At 35.8% G+C, this 14,067-nt stretch overlaps 1 protein-coding gene across 1 annotated transcript in view; it reads right to left on the reverse strand.

The window, feature by feature from the left end:
- Positions 1-14,067, reverse strand: part of SPATA17 (spermatogenesis associated 17) — an 88,185-nt gene that overhangs the window by 23,456 nt on the left and 50,662 nt on the right. The window contains exons 7-8 of the mRNA XM_039569321.1: positions 12,844-13,047; positions 7,535-7,671 (exon numbers count right to left, since the gene is read on the reverse strand). Of these exons, the coding sequence (XP_039425255.1) occupies positions 7,535-7,671; positions 12,844-13,047 (341 nt within the window). The remainder of the gene's footprint in view (positions 1-7,534; positions 7,672-12,843; positions 13,048-14,067) is intronic.

The raw sequence follows: 14,067 nt of genomic DNA on the forward strand, positions 1-14,067 counted from the left end.
GCTTCAGAAGTCTAAAACATCACTTTAAACTGCCATACAGTTAATTAGAACCCTCCCCTAGCTGAAAGCTTTTCAGAATCAGAGTCCCTATAAGAGTTAGGCAAACAAGATTTTGATAAAGATGAGGATTAAAATATCCTTCCTTGTCTCTCAGCTGATACAGATGCAGAAAATTATTTATTTTGACTAACTGATTTATGAGCAACTGTTTGAGTGTTTTCTTAAATTATTTTTCTTTCTTTCCACCTTCTTTCCAACAAGAAATTGTTTTAGAATCTTTCCAGCTGTATCAACTTCTCCTATCACGTGCCACTAACAAATGTCATGTAAAGTTAGTGAAAGAAAAACCCTGAGTTAGCAGAGTTTTAAATAATAAAAAGCTATAGTAGCATGTGTATCCCCATGGGAAAGGACACCCTCACACAAGACAGATTAGGGTACTTGTAATGCTAATTTGCACATGGGATGGACATCACACACACACAAAAATTAATGTGGCCCCAGTGTCCCAGAGAATACATCGAAGGTGCTGTGAGCCGGCTGCTCCACTTGCAGATTTTATCACTTCTGAATTGCATTTTAATAGTACATTTTTCTTTTCTTCAGACATGAAAGAAAATTGGCTTTCTCAGGGGATTGGATAGCTGAGAAGACAAGGCTTGAAGTTTAGGGATTTGTCCATATATGCACAGAATTTAGTTAAGCCACAGCATTCATAATTTAATATGAACACCATATCTGTAAAATTTACACATAGAATGATTAAAAAATCTTGAGTGAAGTAGAAGTAAATTATTATAAGTTTTCCCTTTAAAATTTTCTAGACAGAGGTTTTGATTTTACTGTGGGTCAGTTAATCTTTGTCTTTTTGGCAAAAAAATACTGAGAGTCATGTAGGTTCTACTATGATTCCAAAAAAAAAAGCCAACCCAAAATTAACACTTCAAGACACAACTAGCAGTATGTTCTACATGTAGTTAAGCACAAAAGTGATCTGCACTCTGCTGTATATCTCCTCTAAGATCATTAGCTGGAATATGTGCCATATAGCTTGGAATGTATGTGTATGGCTGAGTAAAAAAACTTGTATCAGCTATGAAGTTTTGAGGAAGAACACTGGACAATGACAAATACTTAAATTTAAATGAAAGAACAAAAATACAATAGGGTATAATGGTATCAAGTAGAAGCTTTTTCTTCTGTTTACAGTTCTGCTCTCAGAGTCAGGGGGCAGATCCTTACAGTGATGATGCTGTAACTACAAGAAAGGATGATATGCTTGTAAATTCAGTGGCTGTTTAAAGTAAGTGAGAATTTTCATTATGTGAATAAGTAATTAAAAAATTACAACAATTTTTCATGTTAGGTAGGGTAACCAAATTAATGGGAGCAATACAAAAGCCATTATACCCCCCAACCAACAATAATAGTAAGAAGTAATAGCACTGCAGAACACTTCAGTAATGGTATTATGTTCTATAGCTCTTTGTATATACCTGACACAGCTTTTCCCAAAATTATTGACAGTATGTGCTCTGAAAGTGACAGAAGACAGTGATGGAAGAAGAAAATTAAATTCAGACAATGATAGGATACCATTATCAACTGTACAAGTTTAGATTTCAACAGTTTAGAATTCAAAACATTCACTCATTTTTCCTACATCTAATTTTCAGCTTTTCCCTGTGATTTCAGTGTAAATTCAGAAATTCTTAAAGGCTTTCAATAAGCATGACAGAGACAGAGGTACCAATCAAAGAAGAATTAAATTCTGTATTGATGTTTTACTGTGCTCTAGGAAAGTCAGTATAAGCTGAGACTTCCCAAAAGATGATTATTTAACAGAAGGTGAACTTTCCCTAAAAAAATATATTGAAAAATGAAAAATCATTTCATGTCAGCCTGAATGAGAGATATGCCAAAGAATACATTCAAAATGGGGAAAGAGTTGGAACCAAAAATGGAAATCTACAAATGGCTGTATTACTCACTCATACATAACCTGAGAAGGACCAAGGGTGGCTATGTCACCGATGATGAAGGCCAGCTGCACTGCTGCCAGGACCCCGCTATACTGAACCTAACTAGCATAAAAAGACCTAGAAGCCTTTGCTTAGTAGCCAGACCAGGACCTGACAGCTGCTAGTGGTGTGTATTTAAATTTCAAAGACGCACTAGATATTTGTTGCTAGCAAAAACAAAAATTGCTTTATCTCTCCTCTCATCCTGTCTTATACCTTCCCTCAACTATTAATTTCATCTTTCCAATCCTTTTTCCCCTCACATGTTTACACTCCCCCTCCATGACTTTTGTTCCTGCATTCCTCACCTACCATTTCTTCCCTCTATTCTGTCTCTTTTATTGCAATCTCTCTCACTATTTTGACAGGAGATGGAAGAGGCTTTTACATGCTGAAGGTTTTCCAATTGGATTGGCAGAGATGACAGAAACAGCAGCAGGAGCTGGTTTCTAGTGTCTGTGGCAGTGTGAGAGGAGCACAGCAGCACAAGCAGGAAGTAGAATTTGCCAGGTCCATCACTGACTGCTGGGCAGCAGTGTCCCAATGTTATATGGTACCTACCAACAGGACACAGGACAGAGGCAGTGACCTTTTCTTGACATTTAAATGACCACAAAAAAACAGAGTGGTCCTTCAGTGTGTTCTCTGAACCTGCCCAAGAGGCAAAATCCCAGCAGTCTACCAGAGGGAGCAGGTAATCCTGATCCCGGAAATGCTTCAAAACATACCCAGGCTTCTGAGAAAGAACTGCCAGATATACTGCTGGACTTCCATACATGCGGCACTGCAAGGGCACAGTAAGAAATATAAAACCCCAAGTACTGCTTATGTGTTTTTTCAAATTTTCCTATTTGTATGTACCTTACATCTTTGTTATTTAGTAGAAAAGATGCCAGCAAAATATTAACTCTATGACATTGTTAAATTTTTATCTAAAGTATTTTTATGCAATAGCAATTCAATTGATTTAATTCAAATAAGACAATTTTATCTCACTTTGAAGAACTCCATGAACAATTAGCTCCAAACAAGCCATGCTTCTCTATCAGGAATCTGTGAATATTTTATCTTTTTTTTCTTTAATAAAAAATGACATTAATTTTAAGCTTTCAAATTTGGATTAAACCTAAAGTAATTTTTTCATCAAATCCAACAGTGTGTATCTTTTCACTTGGGGAACTGAGAAGGAAACATAATGGTTTTCCATAGCAAAACAACTGCAGCAGGGCAGACATTATTTAGTTTATAATGCATGTATATTAAAATCAAAGTGTTAGATACAAGAATAAAGATGGAATATTTTTCTTAACATATCTAGTCCCCTTATCTTTAGTGCACTATTTTTGCCATGAGAAACCTACTCGGGTGCATTAGTACAAATATTGTTTCTGGTAATATACTAAATACACGGTTTATTGAAAAAGTATCAATCACTTTGATTGTAACATCAGTAAATCTAAAAATCCTCTGGCCATTTTTATTTAACCCCTGTCTGTGATAATGTAAAGTGGCAAATAAAAGCACAGCCTAGTTCTTGTAGGAAGTAAAAGAGATCTCTTCTGCAGCAAATTCCGGAACTTCTTAATTATACACAGACTTATTATCTGCATCCCCAGTGTTATAAAGTACCAGAACTTCATTAGAAAAATTAAGATGGAAAAATGAAGGCGCTACTTCGCAAATTTCCAGTGGAAATTAGCTGGAAGAAGCAGAGGAATACTGGATCAAAAGAGGGTAATCATGCTTAACTGTGCCCTAGAGCACCCGCATGTATAATACGATTTGCACAGTAACTACCTCTCCTATTACTGCTTGTTTGGAGTATTCTGTGTTAATGGGGTTAGCTAATTTAGTATTTTAACTTAAAAAGACTCTGCTGATTAATAAATGTTGCACACTGTGCTAGTAATTAAAATAAATGGAAGAGTTACAAATAGAAGTTGAATTGTTAAGAAAACATTATCTGAAAATATATGATAATCCCTGTTTATCATAATACAATAACAGTCTGGAAAATATGCAAATGGCTGAAGTTGCAAAGCATATGACAAACTAAGTATAATTTGAAAAAAGTTTTCAGATGTGTTGTACTTGTATGACATAAAATGTAGTAGCCATTTTCACTGCAGCTAAGTCAGAAATACAGTAAAAGATTTTATAACTCTAGAAATTAAAGGATTTTTTAAAATCCTAAATCTTAAAGCAACTTGCATTTTAAGTTTTCTTACCATTACCAACAGGCAGCTCATAACATCGATGCTCTCCAAGTACAGAGTTTATTTAGGTCACTGATTTCTCTGCAAGTGTACCTGTCATGCCCAGCACAGGGTAGCACAGCAGCACCACAGCTGCTCATAAAGAAAAGCACAATCTTGTTGAGAATAAGCCCATGAGGAGCTGGGTGCTGCAGTAATCACACAGCATGGGAGAGGCAGGGGGTGCAAAAAAGAGTGAACCAGTGTGACCAGGACCAGGCTGTGCATCTCCAGCACAGCACTGAGCACAGACATAGCCAGAAGCTGAGATGATGTTTCTGATGTCACACCAGAAGACTACAATAGAAACCAAAGCCTTACACTATTGCTATCACCACACTGCATCTCGTTCTGATGTTTGCTGACTTCATAAAGATGTTTAATAGTATACTTTGAAGTATGAGGCATATTATGAGAGACAGATTTCATCAAAGTTAATGAAAATAATTGACATTTTTGTTCTCTGGAAAATTAGGCCAGCAGGCAGCTGCACGCAACTGAGGAAAGAACTTTCTATGCTTCGTCTAAATCTGCTGGATCCAGCAGTTGGTGTCTCAGACTAGACACTATATTAAGTGGCCATCCCAAAGGAATGCAATTGTCATTCCTATCCAAGTGGAGGGGGAAATCACTTCATTTGTATGAAAAATAGCACAATAAGGTAGTAACAGCTTCAATTACATGAGAAAAAGGAATCATTCTTATTAGGCTGGATTACCCAGTTGCTCTTTCATTACAGAATAGGAAATTCCAGCAGTTGCTTTAAGTAAGCATAGTATTCTGTTTTGGTTTCATTTGTACTGTTTCTGCCTGCCTCAAACTCTCTCACAGCTTTTCCAATTTTTTTCTGCATTTTATCAAAAGTAAGAACTTTTTCAGAGCTTGCAACACTCATCCTATCATCCTGTAAACAACCACTTTAAAGAATCCTGATAATTAGAAGTGTGTGGGAATTCTGAATGTTGTTGAAAATTTCAGGTCCACGCCAACAATCTTTCAGTCTCAAAAGACACCACACAATACTCACTCTGGAAATATACATATCAAGGATTCAGTCTGTCATTTCATGCAAACACAAGCTTTCTCATCAAATGCCGCATACTTCTGCTGCTCATTCTCTCCTTATTTTCTAAAACAGAAGAATAATCAGCATAGGAAGCACTACCAGGAAGAAATAAAGTCCCAAAGTACACAATTACATAGCAAGAGACAGAAATTTGTCAATTCATAATAGACACTGCTGAGAAAAAAACTACTGTAGAATCTGAGTAACCCTTTGCTGGCTCCTCCCTGGAGACCAACATCCCACACAGCAGCTGCAGCATTACTAGTGAGCATTAGTCCTGGCAATGACCTGCAGCTCTGTCATCACCTTTTCAAGGTTACAGATGTGACCCTCGCATGCTTGGTTGAATAAGAAGCACAAATGGAATGATCACAGCCTGAAAATGTATAATACACTCTGCATTTAGTGTGCATGAAGCTGAGAATCATTGATTGTTAGGACATTGCTTCTGTGCGTTAAGGATGGCACTAAATGTTTCCTTACCCGTAAGTTAAATAAAGACTCCATATCAAATAATATCTACCAAAGGTGGAGGCTCCAAATTTAAACTGTACAAGACCAAATTTTCACAATTCCCTCACTGAAGAGTCAGTGAAATATTTATTACAAGGTCTGACCTTCTGAAACTGTTGACACAGTGATGTCTGGGGTAAACTTCATCAAATAAAGACTGGGCAATGTAGTCATGCCTATAAACGAAGGACATCATTTATCCTTAGTTGTAATGCATCAACCAAAACTAATTCAGTGAAGAAAACACTTTAAATGAGAGATAGAATATTAATTACTACCTACTGATAGGGGTTCTTTTAAATTTCACCAGCAGAAGTTAGATAAAAAAAATGAAAAGAAAAAAAGCACGAATTTAAGGTGAGATGTGAAAGTTAAGCTGCTTCCTCCTCACACCAGTACATGAAAGAATACAGAGAGGAATAGAAAAGGGAAGTATATTTGTACTTGTAAGTGAACTCAGTTATGATTTTGGTATGAAGGAATAAAAAGTGCTATATCTAACTAAATTTAAAAAAAAAAAGACCACCAAAAACATGGTCCAAAAGTGAAGAAGTAGTCTAAAATATTTTTTTTTAATTTCAAAATTGGTTTTGAATAGAATTTTCATTCAAAGACACTATTAATATTAAATAAGGGGAAATGGTCCAACAATAAAAACATAGAAGCTAAACCATGTAAACACAATTGATTCTGGCACTCTTGTCCCAGTCCTGAAGCTGACACATAGCAATATGGTACTGATAAAAAAGCATGAAACAGATAAAAGATAGCAAAACATCATGTGCCAGTGAAACAGTGGATCACAGGCTGCTCATGAGGAAAAGTGTTTTCCTTCTCTCTCAAATTCTGGTATTGAAGGGTCAAAGGATTGCTAAGAGCAGTGAATTCAAGGAAAAAGGTGACAAAACATAATTCTTTTTCTAGTTAACTACAAAGACAGAGAAGGTGACTTAGCAGGCTTTTGTTATGATAGGATAAAACAGAGTTTAACAGTCCATTGTGTTAAAAAAAAAAAAAAACAAAAAGAAGGAAATATTTTGGCAATACCCTTAGATCTATTGGCTCAGATGCCTTAATCCTTTGTGATAGATTATGCCTGTATTTGAGATTTTATGGAAAAGAACTGGCCTGTCTGACACTATTACAGATGCTATGGCTTAGGAAATCAAACTTCTTCAAAGATGATTCCAGTTTTTATATCATGTTCTAACGTGCAACATATGCTCCCTCCGCTTCCAAGTGAGCCGTGGTACTCTTCTGGGAGAGAAAACAAGTCTCATTGGCATGCAACACCATTTTTTCCTCCCATAACCAGTAAGCTCCCAGAACAAGAAAACTCAAACAGTATTTTTTCTTTGGCAAGGTGCATGTGGCAAGACAGAATTTGCATTTGTTTTCTTATTTCCCATTAAAGCCATCTGTTGCATCACATATTATTATTATTACATGTTCTTCTACAGATTCATAGATATGGACGGCACATGTCACACAATTAAAAGATAGGTCTCTGCCCCCAGCAGTTTATAATCTAAGGACACAGAATTTAGAAGTATATACATAAAATGTTTTCTAGCAAGCTGTCAGGTTTGACATTTCATTTTGTCAGGCATGAAAGGTTTCTGAAAGCGATGGAATGAAGAAAACACTCATAACAATATAAGAAAAACCAAAAAACTTACTCATTGTCATGTATGGGATTTCTCCATTCCCCTCTGGCCTTGGCTGGTGGTGAATTGCTTGATTCTGCTACTCGCAGGGTTGGCTCCAAAGGCTTGTAGCGCTGCCGCACCACTTCAGCAGGATTGCGGAAAGGCCCCTGAAAGGTGTAGGATAATGTTAATGTTTTATTTGGGGGTTACAGTTCTTTTCTTTCCCTCTTTTATTCATGGCACATCACTGTGGAAACAGACACAGAATGTTTGAGAAGTGTAGCAAGACTCTTCTTCCAAAATAAATAAAGCAGCTCGTTTTGGTAGAGACTTACAAATAACATAAAGGTTGTTAACAAACTCTAAAGTTTCAAAGAGAGTGAGAAATGTGCACTCCAAGTTTACTTAACTACCAGTAAATACTTAGTATTTAAAAAAATATATTGTTAGAACTGATTAGGAAAACTTAATTTTTCCTTAGAAAACAATAGTGGTGAAATAAAAAACCAGCATGAACTATATCTAAATTCTTCTTAAGTAGAAAATTTAAGTATTTTACTTTGCGTAGAACAAACTTTAAAGAACATGCTCTTTTCAATGTAACTATAAAGCTACCTAGAAGGGAACTTAATGTATGACTTAAGATACAATTCTTCTAACAGAATTCAGACTCATGACTTCAGCAGTATAGGCATACAGTCCATTTTCAGAAAGTCTAATTTCACATGAACTTTGTTATTGTTAAAAAATACATGTGTCTTTTTTTTTCTCCAGACTATATTGTTTAATAACCAATTGTATCAGTATCTACCATTTAACAACGTGGATAAATAGCAGCAGGAAGTCCTCTCCTGTGCTGCTGAAGTGACATATCCTATATGTCTCACTTTTAGTATTAACTCTAAAGAACTTACCTGGAATATAATTAGTGCCATGTGCCACTCAGGACAGTTTAATGGCAACCCTGGACTTAGAAGTATTACTAATTAATTTTTATTTTCATCAGTGTTGATCTTGCAATGAACTAGTGAAACCTTTTGGAACTCTAAACAGACAAAGAATCCTAATCACAGCCTTTCCTCTTAAAGACATCCTTCTTTAAATAGGTTATCACTAACAAGTCACAGCTGGAGTTACTGCAAGCACTGAGTGAAGACTGTGGGGCTAATAAAAAGAAATGATTCACGCCTCATTTATGTTCACTTATGTTTTACATTAATAGAAACCAATAATAGGAACCAGTTACCATAAAAGTCATGGACCGTAAATAACACAAATGGCAAATAAGTATCATCTAGTACTTTTCACAGCTGGACAGGAGGATTGCTATATTTGAAAGTAGTTAATGGATTTTTATTGGAACTTTACTTTTTAAAGGCACAGCACCAAGGTTTGGAGATCTTTTTAAAGGTCCCAGTAAGCAAATATGCATATTTACACTTCTTGTAGGTATTTTCTTTCTTCTGTTTTCTAAGTCTGATTAAAAAACTATGTTCAATTAAAAAGAAAACAGAAGTCTTTAAAAACAGAATGAGAAGTGTTACCACCCATGAGAAAATAATCAATATTAGAACAGGTCATTAAAACTAGTCAACAATGTTCTAGTAATACATAACCTGATGATCAAGTCATCAAAACATTTAAAATTTATAATAAAAAAATGAATATGCTGTTACAAGATGTTTGCATTAAGTGGATATATGGAGGAAGGAAGAAAGAAAAGTACACTACCAAATAATACCAAGATATGTTTGCTTTTAAAAGTAGTCTTTCAGAATATCGTATTTTTTCTTCATCGGAAAACATTGACTCATATTCCTCCAGGATAAGAGCCAAATCAGATATCCAAGCAAGGGGTTTTCCCCATCTTTAATTTTTGAGACCTAACTAGGAGTTAGATACATAAAAAATCCTATATGAGTCTATAGTTCAAATAAAATTACAACTACTAATAGAAGGAGAGGGGGAAAGGATGTAACTAAGCAAAGATCCATCAAAACACGGCTGTGTCATCATTAATGAAAGCTGGGTATATATATCAGACTACTAAGAAAATTCTGAGCATTCCCTGGAGATTTTTCCATTCCTCTGAGTCATGTATTTGAAGAAATTTACTTAGTAATATGGACCTCAGGAATGTATCTTAAATGAAGACCTCTAAAACACCCACGTGTCTATTTCCATTTTACAAGATCAAGACTTGTGGAAACTGTGGTAGAATGGTGCTTAAAAATTTTTCAAATTGACAATGCTTGCAAGCATTTCGGGCATCCTGCTTCAAAATGGAAATCTTCCTGGGGAGGTCAAGCTAGGAAGGGAAGAGAAGGAATCAACCAACAATTTTTACACTGAAGGAAACTCACACAGCTCTATGCTCTATGTTTGGAATTTGTACTGAGTAGCATAAATCTTCTTGATACCCACTGGTTTGCCAAATAAAGGTTAGCAGATCAGCATTCTTGGTACTTTACCATAACATCAGAAACTCATGATAAAAAATACAATCTGAATGAAATTATGCATTCCTCACTGTCCCTATTCCACAACAGATAATAGCATGCAAAAAATCTAAATGGTAGTGTGCATTCTGTTATTAATACCTTTTAAAGAATAGATGACTAATTTTAGCATTATCCGTGTTTCTATCAAACTGTAATTCTAGTTAACTCAGTAATAAAAATGATAGATCTAACTATGTATAAGCATCATTAAAACCTTTCTTTTAAACACACTATCTTACACACACCGAGCTTACCTATTAAATGCCAAATATCCACTTCCCTAAGAGAAAACTGAAAGATAGTCAATTTTTTTTCTTTAAACATATGTAATTGACATCCTCATATAAAATATCCAAACCTGTGGGCAATAAAAATTTTAGATACCTGAAAGAAAGTAACAAGTGGCTCACAGTGAGCCAGACAGATATTAGAAAAAGAAGCTTGGTGCCAAAAAGTGTTACCACAAAGAACTAGGACACAAGTATATCTAGTAATTAAATTTCTTATTGTCACACCAGACAACTTTCAGGATGGTGTGTTCTGATGGGTTTTCCTTTCCAGCTGTTTCATCAGCTCAAACCAGTGTCCTTTTTCTTAGACATACAACCCTAAATTGTCAAAGTGTTGTGCAGGGATTTAGCCGTGTGACTCCCATTAACATCAATAAGAGTCGGGCAGCTAAATCCACGCGCTGTGCTTTGAAAATTTACCCCACAGTGTACATCCCAGGGTGCTGAAAGGATTAAAGTATTATATAGTAAATTCCCTCTTTGAGGTGCAGAAAATAAACAGAACTCTTCTGTTTTGTTCTAAAAGGCTATCTGTGCATGACTGCTGTGCATGAGTCTGAACTTAGAAAGGTCTATAAAATATTCCAAATCCAAGCAGAAGCTTGTAAGATACTTTGTATACAGTAAACCAGTTTTGCAAGAGCACCTTAACAATGGAAGAACTGTGAGTTCCTTATTTATTTAAAAGCCTGATTCCTGCACCATGTCCACAAGGCAAAATCTTTCTTATCTCCTGAGAGACAATGCAACCAGTCATATCCTGCTCAAGGACTGTCATAGCCCCCTTGGTCCCAGAAGGTAAAGCTATAATGTCTTGTTTATGTCAACTGCAAACTCCCTGATCACCCAAACTGCTTGTTGGCTCACTCTTTGTCTCAATTCTAATGTGAGTCAATGAGGTCGTTCTATGAGGAAGCTCAAGCGGTCAAGGTAGGGAGAACACAAGGAGGGAAGGACAAATGTGGGGAAATGCCCTGAAGTTGATTCTTACTGTTAGAAGCGGTGGGCTCACCTCTATTTCTCCAGAGGTGTTCTCACAGGCCTGCACCTTCTTAAAATCATAGAATCAAAAAGGTTGGAAAAGACCTCCAAGATCACTGAGTCCAATCTTTGACCAGACACAACCTTGTCAACTAAACCATAGCACTAAGTACTATGTGTGATCATTTCTTGAACATTTCCAGGGATGGTGACTCCACCAGCTCCCTGGGCAGCCTGTTCCAATACCTGACCACCCTTTCAGTGAAAAAATCCTTCCTGATGTCCAACCTGAACATCCCTGGAATAGTTTGATGTTATGTCCTCTTGTCCTGTCACTGGTTGCCTGAGAAAAGAGACCAACCCCCATGTGACTACAACCTCCTTTCAGAGAGTTGTTGGGTGATACTGATTCGAGTAAAACACCATTAAAGATATACATACATTGCTTATTGCTCAAGTTGCTACATGTCTGCAGATAGGTGATAGCTTCACTCAAAGTTACTAAGAAGGACTCATTTAGAAGCATTGCCTTTCTAAGCAAGACACAGGGAAGGAAATTTAAATATAGAATGAAGTACAAAAAGGAAAAGTGTCAGAGGTTCTGAAGAGGTTGTGTCACTCGAAGTGAAACCAGATGGAAAGTGTATGTGTGAGCTAAATAGAAGATTCAGTAGATTGGGCAAACTAAAAAATTCTTCAGAATAGAGGGAAAGACAGAATATTCCTATCCCAAAAGTAAAGGTTATCAGGCACAGACTGGCAAAAGCTAAATGTCACTGTCATCAAGTGTGGAACACAAAGGTCTTAAAAGGTTTTCTGCTGTATATATTGGTCACATTCCCAGCAAGTTTTGATAATAACGTGGCAAAAGCTGTTTTGCCATCTTGTGAACCATTCACTGGTGCATTGCCTCACAGATGTCCATTACATTACAAAAAAGAAAAAAATCTACCTGCAACATATGGTGACATCAACTGAAATTAAAATTGAGACCATCATGGTTGAGAATGGAAGCTGGGCAACTTCGCTATGATGGAGCACAACATGTAGAAATAGCTGCAATTACAGCTGGCACACACCTATTGGACACGGGAGGGAAGGAACTATTCTGAACTGAGAGGATGCCTCAGTCTTCATATGGAAAACAATTGCAAACAGAGGAGAAAGTTATCACAACTACTTAATTTGTCCTACCACCTTTCATTTCTCCTTTTTAAATTGATTTAAGATTGTAAATTAGTATTTCTAGCTATAATGAATCATAATATTGATACTCTGTTATATTAGGTCATACCTTGGAAACATCATAAATTATGCTTTTATCCCAAAAGGACAAAAACAATATATAAAGAACCATATTTCCCTGTTTTTACATAACACATAGATTTCTTTTTCCTTAAGTCAAATCTGTGTTTAAACTTTATATCTTAAATGCAAGCACTAGTTTTATATTTAAAAAAGAATCCACAAAATGGATTTTCAGACCTGGTGATCCAACTTGAGATATTCTGTGACTATGATAAAAGATGTGAGCAAAAGCTGCCTCAGAGTCACTGGAAATTGTTACCTGAGGTTTCTGTCTGTCAGTAGGTAGCAGAGGCAGTTCTGTGACGAAAGCTGGAGGCTTTTTACAAGTTGGCCAGTCATTGAGCCCATAGGCAAAGGGACTCTTCACTTGCTGTTTTCTGTGGGTCAGTGGCTTTGACTTCTGTAGCAGCAGTTCCATTGGATTTGGGGATTTTCTGAATGGTGAATTGTAGATGCCTGGAATCTGAGCAGAAGATGGGATTATCTTTGACTTCAACTCATTTAAATTTCTACATACACTAGGAACAAAGTCAGACAGTAGCACCTGCAGCACTTTTAAAAGTAAAACAGTCATTAGTTAAGGAGAAACAAAGAGAATTTATGGAATACCAAAACCCAGTAATTGCTTTTTTCCCAACAGAATAGCCACAATAAGTTCCTGAATAACTATTACAATGTGTTTGGTCTTAATGGCATAAAACATGTGAAAAACAAAAATTTAGCACAATGATTTCTAAATTGTGACAAAAATTGAAAGGTTCATTTGTCACTGAATTTGATTATTTCTTTTTTTTTACATTACTAATTGTATCACTAGTGTAATACAATATAACAATTACTAATATAAAACACACATTTCAAATTCTGTTCCAGTAATCTACATCATTAACAATCTGTGAGTATCTGGACAGTCACAATTATGTGACAGACTGTTCCCCAATCATACCTATATATGCAGGGATTTTATCAGTTGTATATAAACAATTCCCAAATAGACATATGTGAGTTTACTGAATTAATTATGAACTGTTAAATATGAGAATTCCTATTCCATATTGCACAAAGCCACTAAATTTCCTATAAAACATATAATGTATGATTAAAATACACAAAAATTAATTTAAAGCTACTGAGTTTCTTTAAAGATAATTATATTTTCCACAACGGTATACTAAAACTTTTAAAGTAGACTTGCTCAGTTAAAATATATTGTCCTTTGCTTTTATTATAATTCTAATTACTAATAAATCTTGAATAAAAATAGTAGGAAAATAAATCAGTTTCAAGATGCAGGGAAGTTAAGGAAAAGAGTAAATGTTTAAAATCTTGTATTGCTCCTTTGGAACACTACTGAGGACCCGTGAGAAAACTATGTAGGGCATCAGCCTGCCCACAAAGTATTAAACTCTTGGGGCTGAGAGGATTGAACACTCCCCAATTAGCTCTAATGCATTTTTCATTAACATATCCTACTGGGAAGTTC

Source organism: Corvus cornix, chromosome 3 (genome assembly GCF_000738735.6).
Source record: "Corvus cornix cornix isolate S_Up_H32 chromosome 3, ASM73873v5, whole genome shotgun sequence".
Lineage (NCBI taxonomy): Eukaryota > Metazoa > Chordata > Aves > Passeriformes > Corvidae > Corvus > Corvus cornix.